General features: G+C 38.6%; 1 protein-coding gene across 4 annotated transcripts in view; it reads left to right on the plus strand.

Annotated features, from left to right (window-relative positions):
• The window catches only part of NSMCE2 (NSE2 SUMO ligase component of SMC5/6 complex), a 224,601-nt gene that overhangs the window by 67,374 nt on the left and 132,213 nt on the right, over window positions 1-25,014 (plus strand). For all 4 annotated transcript variants that reach the window (XM_027132427.1, XM_027132430.1, XM_027132431.1 and 1 more), the window contains exon 5: window positions 10,276-10,419. In XM_027132427.1, coding sequence (XP_026988228.1) covers window positions 10,276-10,419 — 144 coding nt within the window. The remainder of the gene's footprint in view (window positions 1-10,275; window positions 10,420-25,014) is intronic.

Below are 25,014 nucleotides of genomic sequence, written 5' to 3' on the forward strand. Positions count from 1 at the left end.
GCGAGGGGAGGGGATGAAGGAGGGGGATTGGGTGAAAGTGCTCAGAAGTGCTCAGACTTTCAGGTGTAAGATAAATAAGTTCTGGGGATGTAATGTAAAATAATAATAATGATAGCAATACTAGTTATTAATAATAGGAGCAATTATCATTTGAGTGCTTACTGAGTGCCAGGAAGTATTCTATAAGTCAACACTTGTCAGTAGAACTTTCTGCGGTAATGGAAATGTTCTATATCTGCACTGTAAAAAGGTAGCCACTAGCTACGTGTGGCTTTTGAGCCCTTGGAATGTGACAGTGTGAGGAACTAAATTTTATTTAATTTTAATTAATTTAGGTTTGAATAACCACATGTGGCTAGTGGCTACCGTATTTGCGTTTCAAAGCTCTAAATTCTTTAAGTGCATTAATCCATTTAGCATTCGTGAAATGCAAAGACTTTGGTAGAGTTATAGAGGGGGAGGTCAAGTTTCTGAGAGGTTGCCCAAGATTTCACAGCTTGTATGAGGCAGAGCTGGGATTTAAAGGTTAAATCCTTAGGTAATCTGGTTCCAAGGCACCTCCTTCATGTCATTCTCAAGAATTGAAGTCCCACAGGCCAAGGGCCAAGTTGACATGTCTGTGTTCTTGTTGCAGGGAAGCTGAGAAAGTGCATTTCTGGTTCCCGCCCCAGTGAGGTTATCACTCATAAGGTGGGAAATTGCCCAAACAGAGGAAAGGTTCAAAAGATTCTAGACCAGTATGGCTGCTCCGCCTCTGTATACAATTTCCTTCCAGACTTATTAATCTTGCAAACTGTGCAACAAGAAAATGCTTCCTACTAACATATTGCAGCCCTCTCTCATAAAAGTGAAAAATATGCTCTGTCTTCCCCCCAAAGGGGGAAAGATGTAACGTCTTAAGTTACTGTTTCCAAGTCTAGGATATTTGGGCCACACTTACTCCTTTATGTCCATACTGTTCCATTATGGTACTCTGTAACTAGTGAGCCACCAGCTTACTTTTTATAAAATGTTAGGAGGAAAGGAAAGGGAGAAATTAGTTAAAAACATAAATATGTACATGTCAGACCAAGGAAGAAATATGACGGGATACTTAGCTTTTCCTATTGGTCCTGAACCATAGTTGGCATTTTAACTCCCTTCTCCAATACCCATTTCATGTTCACCGTCAACCAACTCCTGAATGAGGTAGGTTTTTATCTGGCTATAACACCTAGGCTTTCATTCCTGGGATATCTGTGTTCTTGATGGTTCTACCTGTATGGAGTTGTTACGGACTTTCATTATTTTTTACCACTAGACATGGCAAAACCAGGAGACAGTCCAGGTTCCAGATGCACACCTCCTTTTCCTCACTCTGTAGCAGCAATCCTGTTTACCCTTGATAATTCAGATTCAGTGCCCCAACCAGTTCTGTAACCTCACTTTGTGTCTGTCTAGTCAGTGTCATGAGAAGCTCAAAATTGCTAGGTTGCTGTTTAAGTTTCCTAATCAGTGAAGGCATTGTTGAGTCCCTTGGTGAAATCATTCTTCTCTTGAGTACTAAGACTATTAGACCAGCAGAACTCGAGTTGCAGCCATGGGAGAAAAAATGCAAGTTGGTCATTAGGTGTGATGAGGGGGAGAAGATTTACAACTCATTCTAGTTTCATCCCTTGGTTCCTAGGTCCATGTGTTCTGACTATCAGAGAAACAATGTCACATATTATTCACTGGTTACAGGCATCCTGTGGGACATTAACCTCATGAGGCGCTGTCTCCCAGGCAGCACTGGAACTGAATCTTCAGTAGATGATTTAGCATTTTAGGAGATCATCTTTCTGGATAATGGGGTACTTGGTGAGACCAGTATATCCTATTAGCATCAACCCATTGCTGTACTTTTTATTCTCAAATCTTGAGTGAGATACCATAATGATAAATAAGGCATTGAGTAATTCTGTAGATGACAGAGGCTTGGTGGACAGGAAAGGCAATTCCAAATTTCAGAATAAGTATCTTTTCATGTGAGAGCTAACAAATGACCACTGAAGGTTGAGGATATCTGCCTGAAGTCAAGTATGTTTTCATAAAATTAAGATGAGGTATAAAAGTTCATTCTGAGTTGGTACTTGGAGGCACATGCAAAGCAAAGTTAAGTTGAAAGGGAGTTTCTAACACAATTTCTAACAAACTTCCAAGGGGTGTTGGGATTATCAACTGAGATGATGATGTCAAGCTTAGCAGGTGCCAGTCATAGTAAGCATTCAGGAAATGTACAGTTGACCTTTGAACAGCAGGGGTTGGAAATGCAAGAGTCCACTTACACACAGATCTTTTTCAATAAATACACAGTTGGTTCTCTGTATTCACTGGTTTCGCAACCTGGATTCAATCAACCGTGGATCAAAATTTCCATCTGCAGTTGGTTAAATCTACGGAAAGGAAACCTGCAAAATGGGAGGACCGACCATGCTGTACCATTTTATCTAAGGGACTTGAGCATCCTTAGATCTTGGTATATGTGGGGTCTCCTGGAACCAGTCCCCTGTGACTGCACTATTGTTTGTAAGGAAATGTGGTAAAATCAGTTAGCTAATTCAGGGCCCCCGCTTAGAGCTTGACTGCCCCTATTCATTCTTTCATTCTCTTCAAACAGTCCTCTGCCCCTCCCCCTCCCTCGCTCCCCCCACTCTAGACAGGTCCCAAATGTGCAAGTCCCCAGGGAAAAAAAGAAAGAAAGGGGGTTTGAATTAGTTGCAGCCATCTGTCACTGACTCAGTATGACCTTGGGCAAGACGCTTAACCTGTGAGCTGCCCGTTCCTCACATCTGTCAAATTGGGATAATGACACTTGGGTATATAAGGCTTTGAACCACTCAGATGAAAGATTTTGTGCAATTGCAAAGTGCTTGTTAATAACAACAATAAAAAATCCTCATCTCACCCTCCCCTCAGCATGACCTGTGTTTAAATAGAGCAGTGCCTAAAAAGATTGCCTATGAAATGATGTCCTCTATATTTCTGTGGTTACATGCTCTCCTACCATCTAATACGTTTCCTTCACAGCACTTCTCACAGCTGGTGATAGTGTATTTGTTTGACTCTTTGAATAGTACTGTTTTACTCCACTATACCCCAAACCCCATGAGACCAACAGGGACCAGGTTAGGCTGTTTACTGTTGAATCTCCAATGCCTAGCACAATGCCTGCATGTGGTAGGCATTTGGTAAATATTTATTAAATGGATGAATAAATGAATAAATAAATAAATAATGCATATTTCTATGAATTCTGCCCAGAGAAGGAAAGAAAGAAAAAAAGAAAGAGCAAACAACAACAGCAACAAAGCCCAGAGAGACAAATCAGAAGTTTGGTTCCTTTGCCCCCAGCCCACCCTCCCCAATATGGGAATCCTGTTACTGTACTGTATAAATATGCGACTCCTGTTGGTCATAATCTTATAGTGGGATTGGTGCCATGAGAAATTATTGGAGTAATTTTCAACGGCATAAATGTTTAGTAACAGATGCACATAGATGGCAGGTTGCCTCATTCAACTGCCATCTGTTAGACAACTGTCTATTCCAATAGGACTGGTCCATTAGAACTAGACCAATGGCACTTTCTCACAGGTTTAAGTTTATTCGTTTTCAATTTTTTTCTGAAAGGCTTGAAAGAGGAAAGATGTTTCCATGTCTGGTTGGCCGCTGCCCAGTAATGGTGTATTACAACACCTTGGCAAACTGAGAAGTGCATTCAGTGTGTCATAATGTTCAACGAGGAAGTGTTCCCTCTTTGCTGTTTTTGTCAGAAGTCAAACTATATAATGGCACTAGGAAACTCACTCAACTACAAATAACTGGGTCCAACAGAGTTCAGTGCAGATTGTGCAACTGACAACAGAAACGGGCATGAGATGAAGGGTATAATCCATGCTGGTCATCATTAGCGTGTGTGATATATGTATTTTTTTTTTTAACAGGGCAAAGGCAGTGTAGTAAACTCTGTAGAAAATATAATGTGTTTCCATTGCAATTAGGTTATAGTCAGTGAAAGCATAATGATTCTTAGCCTGGACATGTCTTTCATTGAAAACTTTTCCAAGTTTTTTTGCTATATAAAGGTGGAGACAGTGTTGGCCTATATAAATTTACCCTGTGTATGACCAGTTGGGTTGGTGGTGTGTCGTAAGTGTGGGCCAACCTCCATAAATGTCTCAGTGCTTAGCATAATGCCTGGTACCCAGTTGGGGCTCTAAATATTTGTTGAATGAATGTTCTAGGACCAGCTGAGGCAATTCTCTCTGGATTCCCATGAAAGTAGGTCCCATAGCCTTAGATCAGACTGACTATGAATTAGAACTTGGAATACTTAACGTACGAAGCATAGTGCTTCTCTCTTTTATGTACCTATAATAAACTTCTAAAGGCTGTGTGATTTCCAAAATGTAAATCATCAGGTATATGTTATTTTGGGAGCTAAACATCTAACAGTGGCTGTTCTGGAGAGAGTAAATCCATCTGAGTCTTGGTTCAGTTACAAGAGTGACTAATTTTATACTAGATTCTCACATGATTCAAAAGTGTATGAATGACTCAGCCCATTTAATATCCTTAGCTCCTGTGATCTCCCCTCCCAGTGAAATAATAGCTATCAGGCAATAATGATAACTGGAGGAGGAGACCTTGACTTTGCCCTGTGGCAATAAAATAATACACTTTGAGTAATTGCATATGTGTACAATATTGTTTGAAAGAAATGAAGTGTATTATCATCATATAATTATTAAAAATTTTATTTTAAAGCATGTTGAAAATAATACATAGTTTCAGTATGGGTAAGGACCAAGTTTGCCATTAGTTCCTACCATTATTTCTTTTCCTAAAACATTGAGCCTCTGTTCATAGGGACAGAGCCACCACAGGTCTGACTTCATTGTTACAGTCAGCTCTGTGATTTGCCTTCCTTTGCTGACGTCAGAGAAATACTGCAGTCACAGGGGTGTTGGGTTCCTGTTAAATGCAGCTAAACATTCACAGTGATTTTGAGCTCAAACTGAGCAGTTAGTTGGAGAGTCTCTGGAACATTTGGCGATCTGTGTGTTCTGTCCTATCACTGCTCCATGTTTTTGAAACAATTCATTCAACAAAAATCTGCATATTTTGGAGTCAGCACTTTGTGCGTGTGCATCTGGGCTCTTGCTAAAGTCCTCAGTGAGCCAATCATAGAGTCCAACGGACACTTCTCAATCCTTATTTAGCTTGACTTCAGTGCAGCATTTGGCAGATCTTGAAATGTCCTAGACTTTTGGGACACTTTCTTTTGGTTGTCTTCTTAACTCTTACACTTTTTCTTTCTAGACTCTTCTAGCTATCCCATAAATGTGATATTCTCCAGAGTTCTCTCTTTACTTTTATTTTGTTTCTGTTTATTTCATCTCCTTGGTAATCCCATTCATTTCCATGGTTCCCATTAAAATCCATACCCTGATTTCTCCACGTGGGTGTTCATGTCAGTCCACAGAGCTGCGGGCCTGGATATCCAGCCACCCTGGAGATATATATAATTATAAACACAACAATAACACTTACTCCTCATTGACTGTTCTCTGTGACAGATAGCTCATCAGTGCTGTATTGTTTCATCCCATCTCTTCCTCTCCACAACACTGTGAGGGAAATACTGTCATTATTTTCTATCTACAAGTGAGGAAATTAAGGTTAGATGCATTTAGTAACTTTTCTAAGGTCATTCAGTTAGCAAAGAGCCTAATTTTTAATCTCAAGCCTAGAGCCCAAGTTATTCATTAATACTTGGGATTAGCATGTCAGAATGGAATCCTTACTTTCCCCTTTCTTCCCCACACCCATCCTTCCCATTCTTCTCTGTCCTATTTGAAAGGACCATATTTCATTCCTAAAGTAGAAGTCTGGGAATTGCACTAAACCTCCAAAGATTGTGGATCACAATAGTACTTTGCTTTTTATGTCCAAAATATCTTGTTTGCGCTAAACAGAGGTTTCAAACTCCTGGCTTCAGGCTGATGTATTGTTTGGACTATACATTGTTTTAGAGACCAAAAAAAAAAAAAATAGGTGTCACAGAAATCTAGATTTGTAACTTTTCTTTAGAAACCTGGGCATGCTCTCTCACGTGGCAGCAGTGACCCGGAGCTGTGCAGCGGCTTCCTCTCACCTGGGGCTGTTGCCGGCTACTTTGACATGGTCCTCACCACTGCCTGTTGTCCTACACTTCTTGGGGGTTTCCTCAGATCCTTGCGTGTCCAGCCTTGTGGGCATTTATGAGCTCTGGTAAAGACTATTGTTGTGCTTTCGCAGCTGGTCTTCTCCCCTCTCTAGTTTTTGCCCTAGTACTTGAAGGATTTTCTCAAATGAAATCTGTTACTTGCTTTCTCTTAGTGTTTCTGATTTGTGTTTCCCCACTGGCTGCTTCTCAGTCCACAAACATGTTGAAAGCTCTATGCTAAAGTTGGAAGGAAAGAGTAAGAAAATTTAATGTCTACTGTGTACCGAGTTAAACACAAACATGGTGTAATTAAGTCTCCATGGCACTGACACGGGTGTTCCTGATTCCTAATGAAGTGAGAGAAACCCAAGGCCTAGAAGGACTGTCCCCAAATCCACAACTTAGGGACCCAGACCTGCCTGATCCTGAGGTACATGTTCTTTCTCCTCCATCATGTCAGCTTCACTCCAAGCTACTGTTGACCTCTGTACAAATAAACAAGTGTCTTTTGCTGTGTTTTTCCCAAGATCTGCTTCCCATCTCTTTCTCCTTCCTTTGCTGCCAGACTTTGTTCACTTGCTCACACGTAACTCCGTTAGTCCCTCTTCTCATGTCACTACAGTAGAATTTGGTGTCCCTGTAATTCACTAGTTCATCAAGGTCATTTGAGCACCTACTGTACAACAGATAGTACACTGGGCACCAGTGAAATAATCCTTGCCCGAGAGAAGCTTTGCAAGCTAGTAGGTTGAAACAGATAAATAGTTCCAGTGCAGTGTACCAAGTACCTGGTAATTAAATCCAGTGGTTTCTTTTTTAGCCCTTATCTTACTTAAGCTCTCTTGCATCATTTTTTCCAAAGGACAAGCGTCTCTTAAGGAATTTTCTCTTTTCCTTTCTTCTTGGCATGCCTTACTCCTGGTTTTCTTCTTTGCTCTTTTTTTTTTTTTTCCTTAAGAGGTCCTTTTGCATTTCTCTTCTCTTTTTTCACATGCTCTCATTTTAAATTTAATTAGTTGCCCATATTAAATGTTAAAAATCTTGAGGTCATTATCAGTTTCTTGTCTTCCTCTCACAAAATGACTCAGCGATTCTGCTTCAAAAATAGTGTTACAGTTTGGTCAAGTTGCCTGCCCCTCTACCATTAGTTAACATAGTCCAATAACTTCTTTCTCCCTTCCTATCTTAGTGCATCCTCTATGCTTTAACTACAGCCGTCATTAAAAAAAAGAAAGAAAGAAATTTCTCATTGTATTATTACTTTATTCCTTAGAATATTTTAGTGTCTTTCCCTGCTGCCTATCAGGTCAGGCCTCATGTGCATAGCCTGGCTCCCAAAGCTGTTCACCACCCTACTCCCAACCAACTTTTCTGGTCCTCTCTCCTGTTTAGCTACAAAGCTTAGCATGGAGAGGGCACTCACTGGGTAAGTAGGTAGTACTTAAAAACATGACCTTTTCTCTCCCCAGGGCAGTATTAAATTCTTTCTCTAAGTATGGTGTCCAATAAGTTTACTTCTCAGTAGTGTCTATCATTTAAAAATTATAATGGTGTAAAGATTAACAATCTGTTGGGTTGGCCAAAAAGTTCATTTGGGTTTTTCCATAAGATGTTATAAGCTATTTTTAAAATTCTGTTTTCAAAATTCTTTAGCCCAGTGTATGAACTGAACTGTGTTCCGCCAACATTCATTATGTTGAAGTCCTAACCCTTAATATCTCAGGATGTGTTTGGACATAGGGTCTTTAAAGAGATAATGAAAGTTAAAATGAGGTCATGGGGGTGTCTCATTTTAATCCAATGACTGGTCCTTTTAAGAAGAGAATATTTGGATACAGAGGGAAGACCGTGTCACAGGGAGAAGCTGGCCATCTGCAAGCCAAGGAAAGAAACCTCAGAAGAAGCCAACCCTGCTGTCACCTTGGTCTCAGATTTCTAGCCTCCAGAACTATGAGAAAATAAATTTCTGTTGTCTAAGTCACCTGGTCTGTGGTACTTTGTTATGACAGCCCTACCAAACTAATACACCCAGTGACTTAAAACTGAGGTTTTGTGTCTTGTATCTAGGAACTTTATCTGTAGGAAAGCGATGGACTGAGGATCTAATAGATCCTCTCCTCCCATCTCAAATTTCTTTGAGGTATTTTACATTTGTCCTAGGAGAAGAGGGCCATCCTTACCTTTTCCAGGCTAGGTAACACTTATGATCAACTAACTACTCAAAGAATGGCTTTTTTCTTTCCCCTTTTGGGATTATGTATCTATTTATCTTAAAGATACAAACGAAGCAGGAAACCATTAAAAATATAGTTTAATCCCCATTTATTGCATTGATTTAAACAGGTAGTGAGCTTAGTATTTTCCAGGCTCTCATTTTGATAGCTAGAGTACAGTAAGTTCTCTTTGCAATGGATAGCTATGCCAGCTGCAGCATCAAGTTTCCAGAGAAGATATTTGCCGCAGTGAATTTTATGTACTTTAGAGCAGTTCTCTCGAGGTTCTGCTGTGGGGGGAGGAAGTACTCTGAATCACTAAATTTGGTGTGTTCAGGTTTTCCTAGTCATACTTCAGGTTGCTGTGTTGTCAACCTCAAAATGCCTACCCTCTCCATCCCTCAACCCTGCACTCTTCTGCCCAGCTCCTCAGCTGTGGTGTAGTTGAACGAAGGAAATGAAGTATGCTGAGTGGGTTAGAGACTTTGTTGGAAGAGAACATCTGCATTTGTTGATAATCTGCTCAGATCAGATCTTCTCTGACCATTGCAGCTTAAATAATAATTTCATACTGATCGAAGACCTTGAGAAGGTTCACCTGTATGCCTGCCTGTGATGTCCCCCTTAACATCTCAGGTGGATGTGAGTTGACTTTATTTTATAAATCCAGAAAGAGAGCCCATAATTCTTTTCTAAAAACTCATAATTTATTTTCTGTATCTATCTACTCTGACCTCTTCATGCTGCTATCTTGAACTTGTTCTGTCCGGTGTAGAGGCAGAGGATAGCCAGTCACCGCGTATAATAGCTCTTATTCTTGAGATATAAGGCATTATTAAATTGTCTTTCTACCTTCTCTAGCCAAACTGAGCTTTATTGGTTTTTTAGGCTTACAGGACTTGGTTTAGATTTTTAATTACGTATAACTTGTCATTAAGGCTTCTCCATGTTTTTTCACACCTCTCTTTGATGGTGGATCCAGCACTGGTTGAGTTTCATCAGTACAATGAGTAGACAGTTCCTACACTCTGTACTTTAAATATGGATTTAGGCATTTTGGTTTCGTGCTTAATTTTCATTTTCGATTCAGCTAATTAAAATGCATAGCAATTGAACAAAAGAAGATTATCTAATTCTTTCCTCCATGACAAAAGCTAATCGAAGCAGAGGGCTTGCAGATCGTCTTTTGACTTTGAATGGTAAAGCACAATTCTTTCCACGTTTTTGCCTGTTTGAAAAATTTATAATAAAATATTGTGAGGGGTAAAAAAGAATAAAGATTGAGAGTTTAGCCTTGAACAGAATAGGGGCACTTTTTCCTTGTGGCAGCAGGTGGTGGAAGTTTAAGGTTGAAATCTTACCTGTTTTGTGAAGTGGGAGCCACACTCACCTGCTGGGACCAGGGGCCAGAGAAGAGGAGTGCTGAAGAGAATGAAGGATGGAATGAGCCCTCGGGAGGAAGGAGAGGGGACTGAACAGACCTAAGTAAAAGGAAGGAGCCATCATGGTCAAGTTCTGGTGAAGGTGGAGGACACAGTTGCACTGGTGTGAAATTTTTCCCCAGCAGTTGTCTGGACGCAGCAAGCTAGCAGGGCAATTGAAGGCATAGCTTAAGAAAGGAAACTATGGGATGGGATGAATGATTCCCTCTGCTGTTCACTAGCAGTCTGTTCTGGAACAAGTCCCAGCGTTTCTGGTTCTCTGTTGGGGGGAATTCTGTTTTCTACCTCATTGTACTTTTATTTGAATGAAATGAGAGAAAAGTACTGTTACAAGACTGTGTCATTGTTAACTTTTAACTAAAGTAACTTTATTGTCTTCCTCAGGTAAAAGAGCATCCAGAAGAAATACCCAATCTAAAATCATTAGTGGAGGAGAAGTTTTCGGCTTTACAGAATAAGAATTCTGACGCAGACTTTCAAAATAATGAGAAATTTGCACAATTTAAACAACAGCTGAAAGAACTAAAGAAGCAATGTAAGTCAGCATGCTTTGCTTTGGTTTGGCTTTTTGAAATTAGGGAACTGACTGGATGAACAGTCCCAGAAATCTGATCTTATAGAGTTCGCTTATCTGCTTGGCTTGATCCTCTTTCTAAATTGCTTTTGTATTGTTGTTGCAATTCTGTATTTGGTCTAACTTTGGTTCACATCAGCCTGCCCATTTCTGAAAACCAACAGTTTCCACAAAGTGCTAAGAAAACTCCCCAGCAGGTAGAGAAAGTTACACTGTTATTGTCCCACTGCTGGGGAGGGAATTGGGAAAATAAAACTGAAAGCTATTTTATTAAAATAACGGTGGTGTTTTTTCACATTTTAAACTGCTGTGCCAAGCTTTAAAACAACCATACCTTGATTCTAGTTTTGCTGTTTTAGAGTAGCAGGAGCAGTGTCTTCTCAAATATGAGACCAGAATTCTCCTGATCCCTCTATCTTGGTGGTAGTATAAATTCCATGTGAGCTTTGGATTCGTTGCCTTCCTAAGAAACTTTATTATATTCAGGTTTTTAATGAACATAATTTTGATTTAAAAATGAGAGTGGAAAAAATTATTAGTTGTACCCAAAAAATTTTGTAGACAGTGTTGGCAGAAATATATATTTTCTATACAGTGAAGTACATATGTCCTTTTTTCCCCCGCTCTTTTTCCATATAGTCCACTTAACAATTTTATGTAATTTTATTGTTTTTACATTAGCATCAACTTTGTTCTTTCTTTTAGGTTTGAGGCTCTTTTATTCCTTAAAGAATTGAGGCAAATAAAGTTTTTTTTAAAACTTTAGTTTTCATATCACCTTCATTTGTGCATACACATGGAACAGAAATGCATGATATATAAATTTACTTCGTGTTCATATTTGTACTTAGTATAGGGATTCATATTTTGAAATAGGCTTTCTTTTAAATATAAGCATTTTCTTTAAATTGATGCTGAGATCTCAAAAAATGACTGAGGAAGCTGCTTTACTTTTGTCTATTTTACAAATAACTTAAGTTTCACAATTTGGAATGTTTTGCAATCATGATGAGACTTTTGCTTTTACTGTAGATTTAAACAGTAAGCACTTTTTCCCACATTTTAAATCCGTTTTTTTGTTCTTCATTGAACAACACAGCTACCAAAATCTCCCTAATATAATTTGCACTGTTCCCCCAAATGGGTAATAATCCCCCAAACAGGTAATAATTTGTTAGTGCCTTTCTGGTCTTAAGATGCTAGGGAATTGAAGTTTTGGTCTTGGTCAAAATAGCCAAATGTATTTTATTTTTCTACTTGGAGCCAGTAATCACAAATTATGGCAGATTTAGCATCCATCTGATCATAATTCTTGATTTTTTTAGATATTTTATAATACAGATTAAAGGACAAATACCCAAAAATAGAAATTTCTTCCCACTTTGTTATTGTTTACAAAGTTACTATTCCATAAGAGAAAACTATAAAGATCTTTAGAATCATATGCTCACGTGAAAACACTTTATAATTAAGGATATATAATTCAACAAAATGATTATTATTGGAATTATAGTTACTGTTTCTTTAATTCTCTCTAAAATGGGGGGTGAGGGAGAGGTTTCCCCAGGCCAGCAGTATATACATCATTTGTCTAGACAGTTAAAACTTACGACAGAGTAAACTTATATTGAAAGAAGAGCTCCCTTATGTAAGGTTTCCTTACATATGATAACACTAGAATTAAGACAGCTTTCCCTTTTATTTCTTCTACAGTAGTCTTTTAAAAAGTCTCAAATGGTAGAACAAGCAAAATATTAAGACTCTCTTGAGATGCCCTATAAGATGCGTATACTTTACTTGCAAAATGTGATTTTTTTGTGCATTATTATTAACGCTATCAATTAAACTTGCACCATGCCTACTGGATTTCCTTTCTTTAGATTCAACACCAGTGAGGATGCTGATTAGCACCGGGCTCCTACAGTTTTTGTGGAGCCAAGTCAAAGGGACTGTGATTTATAAAGAGGCCAGTGAATCTGTTTATTTTGAGAGGTATTCTGAAGGCAAAGAATTAGAATAGTAATTTTTTTTTTTTTAAAGATTGGAAAAGACAAGCCAGGGAGAGATACTTGCATCTAGCTGTCTGTTTTGACAAAGGCTAAAGCGTTCTTATGGTCTGCACATAGCAGAAGAGTTCTTTCATGAAAATCACCCCACATTTTCACCAGATTTATTCTACGAGGACATAAATTGTATGGGATTAAATTTTACCAAATCAGGATTTAATGAAAGAAATGCCAGGAAACTCTCAGGTGGGGGAAGTCGAGAAGGAGATTGAAATGAGGCCGTCTGCCAGGTGCCCTGACCTAAGGACGTGCTCCCACTCGGCCTAGGCGGCCCTGCCGGCAGGAATCCGTTCACCCCACTCTAGCTCAGCAGCCGGTTCTCAGACTGTCTGGTCTCAAGATCCCCTTACATCTGACAGTTTACTGAGGGCCCCCCAGACAGCTTTTGTTTCCATGGGTTATAGCTGTTGGCATCTAATTCGAAATCAAAACTGAGGAATTTAAAAAATATTAATCCACTTCAAAAAATCGATCATATGCCCATTACATGTTAATACAAAGAACGTTATGACATAACGTTCATATATTTTCCAAACAAAGAAAAATTAGTGAGAAGATTGGCATTGTTTTCCATTTTTGCAAATCTCTTCAGTTTCTGGCTTAATGGAAGGCAGCTGGATCCTCGTATTTGCTCCTGCAGTCAGTCTGTTGTACACTGTTTTGGTTGAAGCGTACAAAGAAAATCTGGCTTCACATACAGGTAGTTGGACTTGCTGAAAGGATCTTGCAGACCACTTGAAGTTCTCACTTTGAAAACCACAGATTTAGGCCAGGGATCAGTAAATTATGGCCCATCGGCCAAATCCAGCCTACCCCCTCTTTTTCTATGGCCTGCTAGCTAAGAATGTTTTTATTTTTTAATATGTTTTAATTGTTGGGGGAAAATGTCAAGAGAAGAATAATGTGTGACGTGTGAAAATTATATAAAATTCAGATTTCAGTGTTCATAAGTAAATTTTTGTTGGAATATAGACACTCATTCATTTACATGTTGTCTATGGGTGCTTTACACACTAATGGCAGAGGTGAGTTGTTACATCAGAGACCATTTGGCCCACAGAACTTATATTTACTATCTGGCTCTTCACTGAAAAAGTTTACCAACTCCTGGCCTAAATTAAAATCAGAAACAAGGGAAGGTTTTTGTTGTTGTTGTTGTTTTGTTGTTGTTGTTTTAACTTCAGATTTTTTTCATAAATACCATGCATTTGTCTCAGGTATATTCAGAACACCTTGTGTGCCTGCTGTGTATGAATCATTGCAGCTGGTGCTCTGAGATCAAAATAAGGTAGAGTCCCGGTACCTGGAGAAGACAATATATACAAATGTGAAATAACGTGAGAACCATGAAAACAAATATCCAATCAAAAGCAAAGACAAAATGTCAAAAACAAGTATTGGGTTGGCCAAAAAGTTCCTTTGGGTTTTTCCGTAAGATGTTATAGAATATTATATATTTCACAATATTATATAATGTAGGCCCTAATGGAGAGAGTCAGAATAGGAATGCAGATTTTATCTGTGTCAGTTGATAGGGGCTGCCTGGAACTGTGTGTTCAAAAAGATTCTGAGGCTGGGTTCGGGCCTAGCAGAAAAGAGTGTGCTGGAGGATTACGGTGGAAAAGAAGAGGAGCAGTACAGATATCTGGTATTTACCATCCCTAGAATATAAGGGTAACAGATACATTGTACTCATTTAAGAATATGCGTACTCTAAAGGTCAAATACTTCAGTTGCACACAGTAAGGTTTTTTAGTAGTTATTTGCATCTTATGGATATTGCCAGGCATTCAGTCCATCTTCTATGCATAAATTATTTTATCCCTGGGTACCCAGTGTCCTCTGTATTAGAGATACTATGTTGCCCCAACTTCACAGGATTATTACCAAGATTAAATGAGATAGTAGATCTTTGCAAACTCTGAAAGCTTACTTTAGACTTTATTATTGAGAAAGAGCTAGTACAGCATAGTGGAAAGAATATGAGTTTAGCAGCCAGAAGACCTGGGTTTGAATCACTTAATAAGTAAGTAGCCTGGTCTCCCTACCAATGCCACCCATTTTTCTTAGTTCTAATTCTTGGAGTCATGTAAATCGAGATTGTGATTGAAGATAATTTTTATACTTGGCGGTGGTGATGATAAATGAGCTAGGGAATAATTTCACAGAAAACTACTTCCCTAAATGGTAATCATGTTCTTACTAACCCAAGTTGTAAAATAAACAATATGACTTGGTTTAGGGCAGACAGAACCAGACTTTGTTACATGAAATTATTTTCATTTATCTGACCAATGTGTTCACATAATGTTCTCTCTTCCTTGCCTCTTTTACCTAAACAGTTTACACTATTACAACTCATGGTCTCCTGCAATTTTAACATCAGGAGAACTTAATTAGAATGTGCAGGCACCTCTATACAGACACTTTCTCAAGTCATCACGTAATCTTTTTGGCGTCCTTTATTCATTTACCCATTATATGATTAGCAGGCATCAGAAGCTTTAGTGTAGGTCATCAAGGCAGAAATTGAGGGCATTTGACAATAATTCATACTTAGAAACCCTTACAGTTTAAGGGCTTCACTTTGTGTTCAAAATAGAGTTTACTGTGAATCTGAGATCTTTAGTATTAAAATAAATTAATATGAAATGTAATTTTGATGGTACATTTAAATGTTATAAGAGCGGGCTTCCCTGGTGGCGCAGTAGTTGAGAGTCTGCCTGCCGATGCAGGAGACACAGGTTCATGCCCCGGTCAGGGAGGATCCCATGTGCCGTGCAGCGGCTGGGCCTGCGAGCCATGGCCGCTGAGCCTGCGCGTCCGGAGCCTGTGCTCCGCAATGGGAGAGGCCACAACAGTGAGAGGCCCACGTACCGCAAAAAAAAAAAAAAAAAAAAAAAAAGTTATAAGAGCATGTCTTTTTTAATGCAAATTTGCTAATCTGAAGATGTTCACCACAAATTTAACAGTATATTTAGGTCATATAGGAGATATGCAGAATATAAGATACAGAGATATTTGAATCCATGAGTGAAACTCAGAAATCAATTTCAGTGATAATGATATTTGTATCCGGATATATCTATACAGACATAGGAATTTACACTGTAATCTTGTAATTATACGGGTTCACAGGAATTTACACTGTAATCTTGTATTTATATGGGTTCACAAAATAACTATGTACCTTCACTTGAAACATGCTCGTTATAGCTCTCAAAACTGATAAAATAGGGAGTGGCCATTCACTTCACAAAAGGATTCACCTCAAGGAACCCGTTAGATAGGGAGTTCTTAGGAACAATAGAATACCTTTACTTTACTGTTCTTTATGGGTTGCTTACCCCTTCCTTCAGCATCTATTCAAAGCCGCAGTGTAGTTCCATTGGGTAGGCACTTCCGTGTTTTGCCTACTGCTGTATTCCTTGAGGTCTAGGCACATGGAATGTATATAGCACGGATCCTTGATAGTCACAAGAGTCTTCAGGAGAACTGTCATATACTTGAGAGCTTAGGCTGTATTTAAAGGAGACCCCTGCCACCTGTGCCAGTCCCTTGTTGCTATGAGTGAGGGTGGACCCAGTGTTGCCAGATCTTCAGGTTCTTTTGGAAAACCCAGAAGCTTAGCTGATTATTTTTCAGTTACTAAATTTTAAAAACACTGTGCAAACTCAGTTTGCGATCTTTGATTTTGCCTTCTCATAATACCATTTTTCAGTGCCTTGTTATGCACTTAACGAGGGACATCAGCCTTAATTTGGCCAATTAACAGTAGATTATGATTTCTTCAGAGAAAGGGATGGTTTTGCTTCAACACACTTCAAGGTAAGGCCAGAATGTGTATTTGACATCATTTGGGAATGTGGAGTAGAAACCCAGTGGATTCTCTTGAAAAGCGGGTGGAGATTTTATGGTGAGGGGCCAGGTATGGGAGTCCCTAACCTACTTGCAGGTGAGCAGTGGAGGTATAGAAAAGATTAGCATCTTTGAAGATGGGGAAGTTGTGTGTGAGTTTTGAAGCCTGGAAGGAAAGAGATGAGGAAGAAACAAAGGTGGTGGTGCCAACAGGGAAAAGGGTTGTGCCTAGAAATCCGTTGGATGCATTTAAACTACGCCAGGTGTTGATCAACCTGACTTAATCCTGATCCCCTTCAACCTGTAAATTTCTTTGTTGTACAGCATAACTGTCTATCCAAACAACGTGTGTTGCTGGCCGGCAGTTAACCAAAGCCCAAGACCCTTTAAGGCAGGAACAGTTGCTTATTCATCTCTTTGTTTCTTTTGTTCCTCATCTAATCAGAGCTCAGGTAATATTTACAGAACAGAATTATTCAACTAGAAAAAGAGGGTCAGAACCTAGTTAAGGTAGTCTGATGATAAAACTTCTTTTCCCTTCAATACTGTGTCATCAGCAAAGAAGAAAAGAAGAGGAAGAAAATTAGCATGTATAGAGTTGGGATCTAAAATCAGCAGCAAAGGTTAACAACTTTTATTGTCTTTGAAAATTCTTTATTTTTTAAATTACTCAGAAAAGACATCATACATGACTTTGTGCTTATAACCCATTATAGTGATATGTTGGTGTAAATGTATAGTATATGTAGTAATACATAGATTTTAATACCAGCATATTATAGCATAATGCTATAATAGCAGCATAATGCGATAATAGCAGCATAATGCTCAGGAATGGATGCTCACTTTTAGTGTGATTGCTTAGAACATTTAAGTAAATTTATACAAATTTAAGTTTGCTGGCTCTTCTATAGACATTTTTATCATCTCTGTGGCCCTCAGTTCATCTTCATTTTTTTCTTTGATGTTGACGACACCATCACCATTCATTTGCTGGATGACCATTAATTGCTGAGAAATGCTAAAAAGTCGTAAGTTTCACAACAGAGATTGACTTTTTCAGGCTGTATTGCATTGCTGGCCTAAGGACTCATGCTCCTTGAGTGAAATTTATCCCTATGGTGATGTTTCATTCTCTGTGTATTTGCCTCTCTCCCTCTTCCTCTTTGAGTCATTCAGTCTGATTCTTTTGTGGCTCTCTCCTCCCTTCTGCTTTCTTTGTGTTTCCCACCCCATATGGTTTCTCTTTCCTGTAGGTCTTTACTTATGTAAGTGGTAGCTACGTGCTACCATTCCCGTCTTAATGATGAAGCAGCTTCAGAGAGATTAAGTGATATGCCCAAGGTTACAAAGCTAGTAAACAGTGGAACCAGAAGACAGGAGATGCCAAGGGTAGAGAGAGAGTATTAGGAAGAGGTGTAACTATCCTCTCTCTTCTGTTTCATAAAGTTATTTCCTAGGAATTTTTACATCTTAAAGCAGATTTGAGGTACCAAATAAATAATTAGTGAAGAAAAATATTAATTCAAATTAGATTGATTCTGTTGTGGTAGAGTTTTAGTCAGGGCATTAAGCTATCAGGGAGCTCTTTGGTAGTGAAAAATCGGCTTTTCTACGTGTGCATTGTAATAAACAATAAAGATGCCCATCTGCTCCGCCTTCACTCTAGATTTTTCCCTGGTCCTTTTGGAAAATAGTAATATTAGAAGTAATAACCAGGTTTTGTATAGTGCCTACTACGTACGGTATTTAATCAGTGCTTGTTGGATTAATGAATAACGTACAGGCATTGTTGGAGGGCCTACCTATGGAAGGGGTATGGAATTTGCATACTTTATATACATTATTATTTCTCACAAGGGGTATGGTATTTGCATACTTTATATACATTATTGTTTATTTCTCACAACTCTACAAGAGAACTGTACCCATTTTGTAGATTAGAAAATATGCAAAGAGAGGTAATATAACTTCCCTAAGATCATAAGTGCTGAAATTCAAACCCAGGTTTAGGTGACACCAAAGTTCATGTTCTTTCCCTTATATACCACACCAACTCTTGAAAACACTTGCATGTTTTTTCTCTTCTCTCAACTCAAGCATTTCACGCATCTTTAAAAATTGATGTGTCCTAGGACTCCTGAGTAGTGAAGAGTTTGTTTGGGTCTCCCAGATTATAGATCTACATTGATGTCCTCTGATGACACTGATGGAATCTGTTTCATCTAGCTGAGAGAGAATCTCTTGCTTAGTCACTTCCATTTAGAGATCAGGGAGTAGGATTCATCTCAGGCATCATATAGTACTTTGTATGTGCTTGATATTGCCTTCAAGGTAGCCCCTAGAGAAACACGTAGTAGCTGAAGCCCATTTTATAGATAAAGAAGGCAAGTGGTTTGGTCAAGGTCACAAAGTAAGTTACAGAGTGAGACTTGAAACTAAGTCCTCCTTTTCCAGATCCCAGTAAATAGTGCCTAAGAATGCCATTTCCGGTGTGAACAGTTGCCGTGCCTAGGGAGAGAGGAATAGGATATTTATTGCACCACAAGTTTAGAACAAATTCCAGGAAATGTATTTCAGGCATAACGGCAATAATCCCGTGCACATACATCATCCCTTTTAATCTTTGAGACATCCACGTGCGGGAGAGGAATGTGTGAAAAATGCAGGTTCTGTTTTTAGCAGACTGAATCCTGGAGGTGACATATTTACCCAGTGTCTCACAGTCAGGAGGTCACATGGATAACAAATACATCTCCGAGGAAACTGGGAAGCTTTAGAATGAGAGATGACTATAATTAAAGTTATTAGGGAAGAAAGATTGAGTTTATCAAGGGAGAAATGAGTCAGCAGCAAGTTTAAACAGACTGTGATCTATGGGTGTTTCTCTCCTGGTGACTTATTTTGAGAGAGTGTGATGCCATCCGTGCCCAGAAAGCAGCCCGACCGAGAATAGGAGTAAATGTCCTAGGGACGATGCACATAATGCTTAAGAAAAGAATTGTCTTGTCCTGTCAAGTTATTAGTCCCTGAGGCTGGAAGATTGACGTGTTATAGTCGTTAGATTAGTATATAATGTGTACCCATCTGTAGTTGACACCCACCCCAGCCCAGCCCCTGGCAACCACTGTTCTTTGTTTTTTTTTTTTTTCTTTTCTCCATATAGTTTTTACTTTTCCTGAATGTTGCATACATGGAATCATACAGGGTGTAGCCTTGTAAGTGGCTTTTTTTCACCGAGCAGAATGCATTTGAGTTTCGTCCACAGTTTGTTGTTGCGTTGCGTTGCTGAGTAGTATTCCATCATATAGATGTACCATAGTTCATCTGTTCATCTATCCAGTCATCAGTTGAAGGACATTTCAGTGGTTTCCAGCTTGGGGCCATTATGAATAAAGCTGTTATAAGCATTCACGTACAGGCTTTTATGTGAATATAAGTTTTAATTTCTCTTAGATAAATATCCAGGCATGGGACTGCTGGCTCCTATGGTGAGTATGCATTTAACTTATAAGAAACTGACAGACTGTTTCTGTTTTGTAAATAAGTTCATTTGTATCATTTTTTTAAAAATTAGATTCCACATATGAGTGGTATTGTATGATGTTTGTCTTTCTCTGTCTGACTTGCTTTACTTAGTATGAAGATGTCTGGGTCCATCCATGTTGCTGCAGGTGGCATTATTTTGTTCTTTTTTTGTGGCTGAGTAATATTCCATTGATTATTTTAAATTAAAGTTACTTAAGAAACAACCAGGGGAAGATGGACACGCTGACTTCCTTTGCCCCTCCCTGGAAGCAGGAAATACATCTCCCACTTGAAGGGTACCCTCCCTATACCAGAGGTAGAAGGCATCCTTCTCACCAGAGATAGGGAATTTAGGGCCAAGAAAGTTGTGTAAAAACACCTTGTTACTCCTTCACTAACTTGCTACCCCAAGCCCAAACCCCTTTTACTTGTCATTTTCTCACAGATCTATTGTTTCCTTGTCTAAAAGGTATAAAAGCTGCCTGCTTGGGTGACTTCTTTGAGTCTTATTTTTATAGATTCCGTACATACAAAATTAAATTTGTTTTTCTCCTGCTAATCTGTCTTATGTCAACTTAGTTATTAGACCAGTCAAAGAACCTAGAAGGGAAGAAGAAAAGTTTTCCTCCCCTACAATACTTACATGAATTACTGAAAATTAAGATACTTTCCCAGTATTTGTAAGTTTCTTTTGATCTAGTCAGTAATCCTATCTTATTACGTTAGTCCATGAGAATTTATTCCTTATGCCTGTATGTTTGTTTATATTGATGATCAGCTTCTTAAGTGATTTATTAAATCATCTTTTTCACAGTCCTTTGTAGAATTTTCCTGGGGACTGATGTGAAATTTGGCAATATTTAATATCACAACTTTTTTTTCATCCCCTTTTGAAAAAATATTATGGTGACATTGGTAAATCTAAAGTCACCCAACACCTCTCTCTATATCCAGGATTTTTTTTAACACAAAGATTACTGACAATATTTCTTCAATTGTATCTGAAAGTTCGCTCAATATATTTTACTTTAACACGTTTTAAGTATCTAAGGATGACTTACTGTATCTTATCTTCATTAGACTTCAGCTCTCACTTAATAAAGTTTTAGAAACTTTAAAAAAGAAACTGACAGACTGTTTTCCAATATGATACCCTCCTGTGTTCCTCTCTCAGTGTATGAGAGTTGTAGCTGCTGTGCCCCCTCACCAGCACTTGGGTTACTTTGGTTTTAATTTTAGCCATTCTAATAAGTATGTAATGTTATCTCATTGTGAATTTAATTTATGTTTTTCTAATGACCAGTGATATTGAGCATGAAGTTCATTTTTTATATTTAAATTTTTCATATAACGTTCATGTTTTTCTATTCATGTATCTCGAACATTTATCCTTTAATTCATTCAAGAATCATCATAGTTTGTGGCAGTGGTTCTCAAAGTCTGTTCCCACACCAGCAGCGTCAACATCACCTGGAAACTTATTAAAAACACAGATTTTCAGGTGCACTCAAGAGCTACTGAATTGGGAACTCTGGGGATGGGGCTGAAGTTTAACAAGCCCTCCAGGTGATTCTCCACTAAGCCAGAGTTTGAGGACCATTAGTTTGCAGTAGTGGCACTTACCCATCACTGGATATCAGTATCAGCTGTGCACCTTAAAAATAAAATTAGAGCTCAGTCACCACCCCCCAGAGTTACAGATTTAGCTGGTGTCTGATGGGACTCCAGGCATTTTTTTTTTAAGTCCTCCAGGCGATGCTGATGTACAATCAAGGTTGAAAATGATCTACCAAAGGTTGTTTAGCTAGGCATTGTAGAGGACACAAATCTGACTTCTAATTCCAGATCTCATGTAGCTTGTTGTCTAAAAGGGAAGATCCAAAAATACACAGCATAGACATAGGCACATATAAATTACTCAGCAATTATCTAATAAATTAAAGTGTACTTGGTGTCTTGGGTTTGAATGGAAACTATAATTCTCTATCTCAGAGCCTCAGTTTTGTACTCCATGTTGTACTTCACATTCATTCGTTCAACCAGTGTTTATTGAGTGTGATGGGAATGTAACAGTGAAGGAAATAGACAAGTCCCTGTGCTTATGGAGCTTACATTCTGGTCTTTGGCACCTAGTTAGCATCTACTCACTTTACAGAGTTTAGGTGGAATGCGGTACACATCTTAATAGCTCTAAAAAGAAGTTGTCGATTCATATGTGTAATTTGATAGCCTTAACGATCATATTTTCATATTTTTGTTATATTCAAGAATTGTCCTTCAGAGTTATTTGCCTTGTATTTGTTAATATTAGTCATGAAATCCTTTTTTCTTGATAACTTTTTAAAGTCATGTATTTAATCAGCTCCACTGATAACAATGTTAAGGGCAGAGACTGTCCAACCCATAGAAAGATCCTGGAATTTGGAATCAGAAAATATACATTCAGATTCTGGCTCAACCAAATAATAGTTTGTATTTTTGATCAAATCAATAGAATTTTACATTTCTGTAAAGTGTAGGTCACATAATAATAATAATGCTTCCTAGCCCACAGAGTTGTATAGGGATTAAACCAGATATTTTTAAATGAAAAGTGAAAGTGTTTTATAAACTGTAATATACTCCCCAAATATTAATTTCCTAATCTTTTTTTAACTTGCTTAAAGGCATAACTTTAATAATTTCTATTTCCAAAGTTATACATTTTATACATCATTAGCAGTTGGCATAAATCCTCAAGTGCAAGGAAACAAGCTCAGAGTGTTTTAGTCATTTCGTAAAAGTGTTAAGAGATTGTAATGAAGGATAAAATAGGCTGTCAAGTAGTTAAGGAATGTTCTATCATTGACAAGGGTGTGAACAGAAAAATGTTGATAAGGTAACAAATCATTTTTCAGTACAATATTGGTTTTGGCAACCTTTTCTTGTTAGGGAGGCAGGGAGTGAAGTGTCAGGAACAGCCCTAGTCACATAATGAACCATGCTGCGTCTGGTGAAATGTATTCATCGTGAGTGGACGTAATGGAGCAGATGAAAAGGAGCTGCAGCTATTATGACTGTGTCCTGCATGAGTCTTTACTATATTAGGGATTCTCTTACAGGTACACTCTATGTTTAACTGCAGAGGATCTGCTTTGTGTTTGAACCTGGCTATTTAGCTTTTTTTTTTTTTAATCACCTGCTGACTTATTTCAGATTATATTTTTTAGTGAACTAGCACCTCTGTTACGCAGAACACTGGGCTAGGCAGCAGGAAGGCAAGTAATTAATTAATGTCTTGGGAGTGAGAGAAAGTAATTAATGTCTTGGGAGTGAGAGAAAAGTAATTAATGTCTTGGGAGTGAGAGAAAAAGGATACTGGTCACTTGAGATCACAGGGTCCTAGGACTTGACTCAAAGAACCTGGAGAGGAAATGAGAGTGGGGTGGAGGGGGTTGATGAAAGGTACTGAGTAGAGCTTTCCAAAATAAATGTAATCAGTCTATTTTTTAAAATAAAATAATAAAGTTTTCCAGGTCAGATAAATTAATCAGTTTTCTTTAGTATGGGGTGCTTAGTCTTCATCATGCAGTTTGCATTTGGTTGGAATGTCACCTGAGCCAGAGCAGCACTTGTCCACGGTGATTGGCACTGTCCGCAGCGCCTAGGACAGCACCTGGCATGGAACCAGTGCTTCATGTATATTTGGGGAATGATTGAAGGATTGCAAAGTGGGGTTAAAACTTAGTTTATGGAAGCTTTTTTCCCCTCCGTGGGACAGATATTCCATGACAGATCCTGTGATGCACACTAGTCCTGGGAATGAGAGGACAGAGTAAGGTGTTGTGTCCCTTTTCATCAAGGTTGCTTTGGTAGATCTGGGCAACAACCATGCTCTAAGTACAAAGTGTGGCTGCCAATTGGCTGGAGGTGTTCCCAGACTTTCTGGCAACCTTCCTTGCCCAGTTTGACCATTGGCTGCTTACTGGTAGAAGGTACTTCCTTCCTCTTTCCCTAGGGGGGGATACTATTCATTGACTTCAACTGCATAAAGCAGGAAACTTACAAGTTAGACTCAAGAATTTTTAATTCCTTCCCCCAACCATCAGGCTTAGTAACCTCCATCTCTCCTGTTCATGTGATAGCATTGACTTTTCCACCCACACATAAAACATTAAGTTGATGATGCTTCTTACATTCGATAGTAGTATAGAGTCAAGAAAATATAGTAGTTGCTTATTTAGGTATATTTTCCTTCTGCTTTAGAGGACAGTGGCTTTATTTTACATTAACCAAAAGTAGAAGCAGAAAATTATTCCTACAAAGAGATGAGTAAGAATTTTCAGCCAGTTAAGAAGATGTGCTATCTAGTCCCATTCCTAGAACCCTCTACCAAGCCCTTCTCCATTTCTTTCTGCTCTCACTGCTACTACTGCTCAATTTCCCATTTTACTCTCAGCCTACGTGCTCCCTGCTCCAGACTGGCCTCTTGTCAGTTTCTGCCAGAGTGATTGATCGTTGTAAAGTGTAGATCTGGCCATGGTTGTCCACCATGTGGTCTTTCAGAGGCTCCCCCAACCCTCCTAGAATAAAGGCCCTTTTTGCAACCAGGATGTTTTGTTTTGTTTTGTTTTGTTCTACTTTTTCACCACTTTCCTCTATGCCCTTTGATCCCAACACTTGCAGTCCCCAGAAAGTATTGTGTTCTCTTTCACCTCCAGACCTTCACATTTACTAGATCTCTTCATGGAATATTCTGCTTATGATCCACCTCTCCCTTCACTTGGTTACAACAGAGTCTACCCTTCTACCTTAATACAGATATCACTGACTTCTTGGAGTCTTCCCCACGGCAGAGTAAGTGCACAGGTATCATGTGAGACCTTTAAGAAGCTTTAATCTGGAGAGGGATATCTAATAGCAAAGATTAGGAAGGTTAGCATGTGAGATTATTTGGCAAGAGAGGAATTTGAAGTAAAGTTTATAGCGGCTTTGAAATAGGCTGATTGTTTTGTTTAAATAGTGTGCAAAATGGAAACCAATACTGAAATATCCTATTTATACTCTGATATTTGAACGTGTATGCATACTGTCCTTTAAAATAAAATATTCTGTGTTCACTGCT

This window comes from Aethalodelphis obliquidens, unplaced genomic scaffold (assembly GCF_003676395.1).
Source record: "Aethalodelphis obliquidens isolate GAN/ISIS:26980383/991018 unplaced genomic scaffold, ASM367639v1 scaffold41, whole genome shotgun sequence".
Lineage (NCBI taxonomy): Eukaryota > Metazoa > Chordata > Mammalia > Artiodactyla > Delphinidae > Aethalodelphis > Aethalodelphis obliquidens.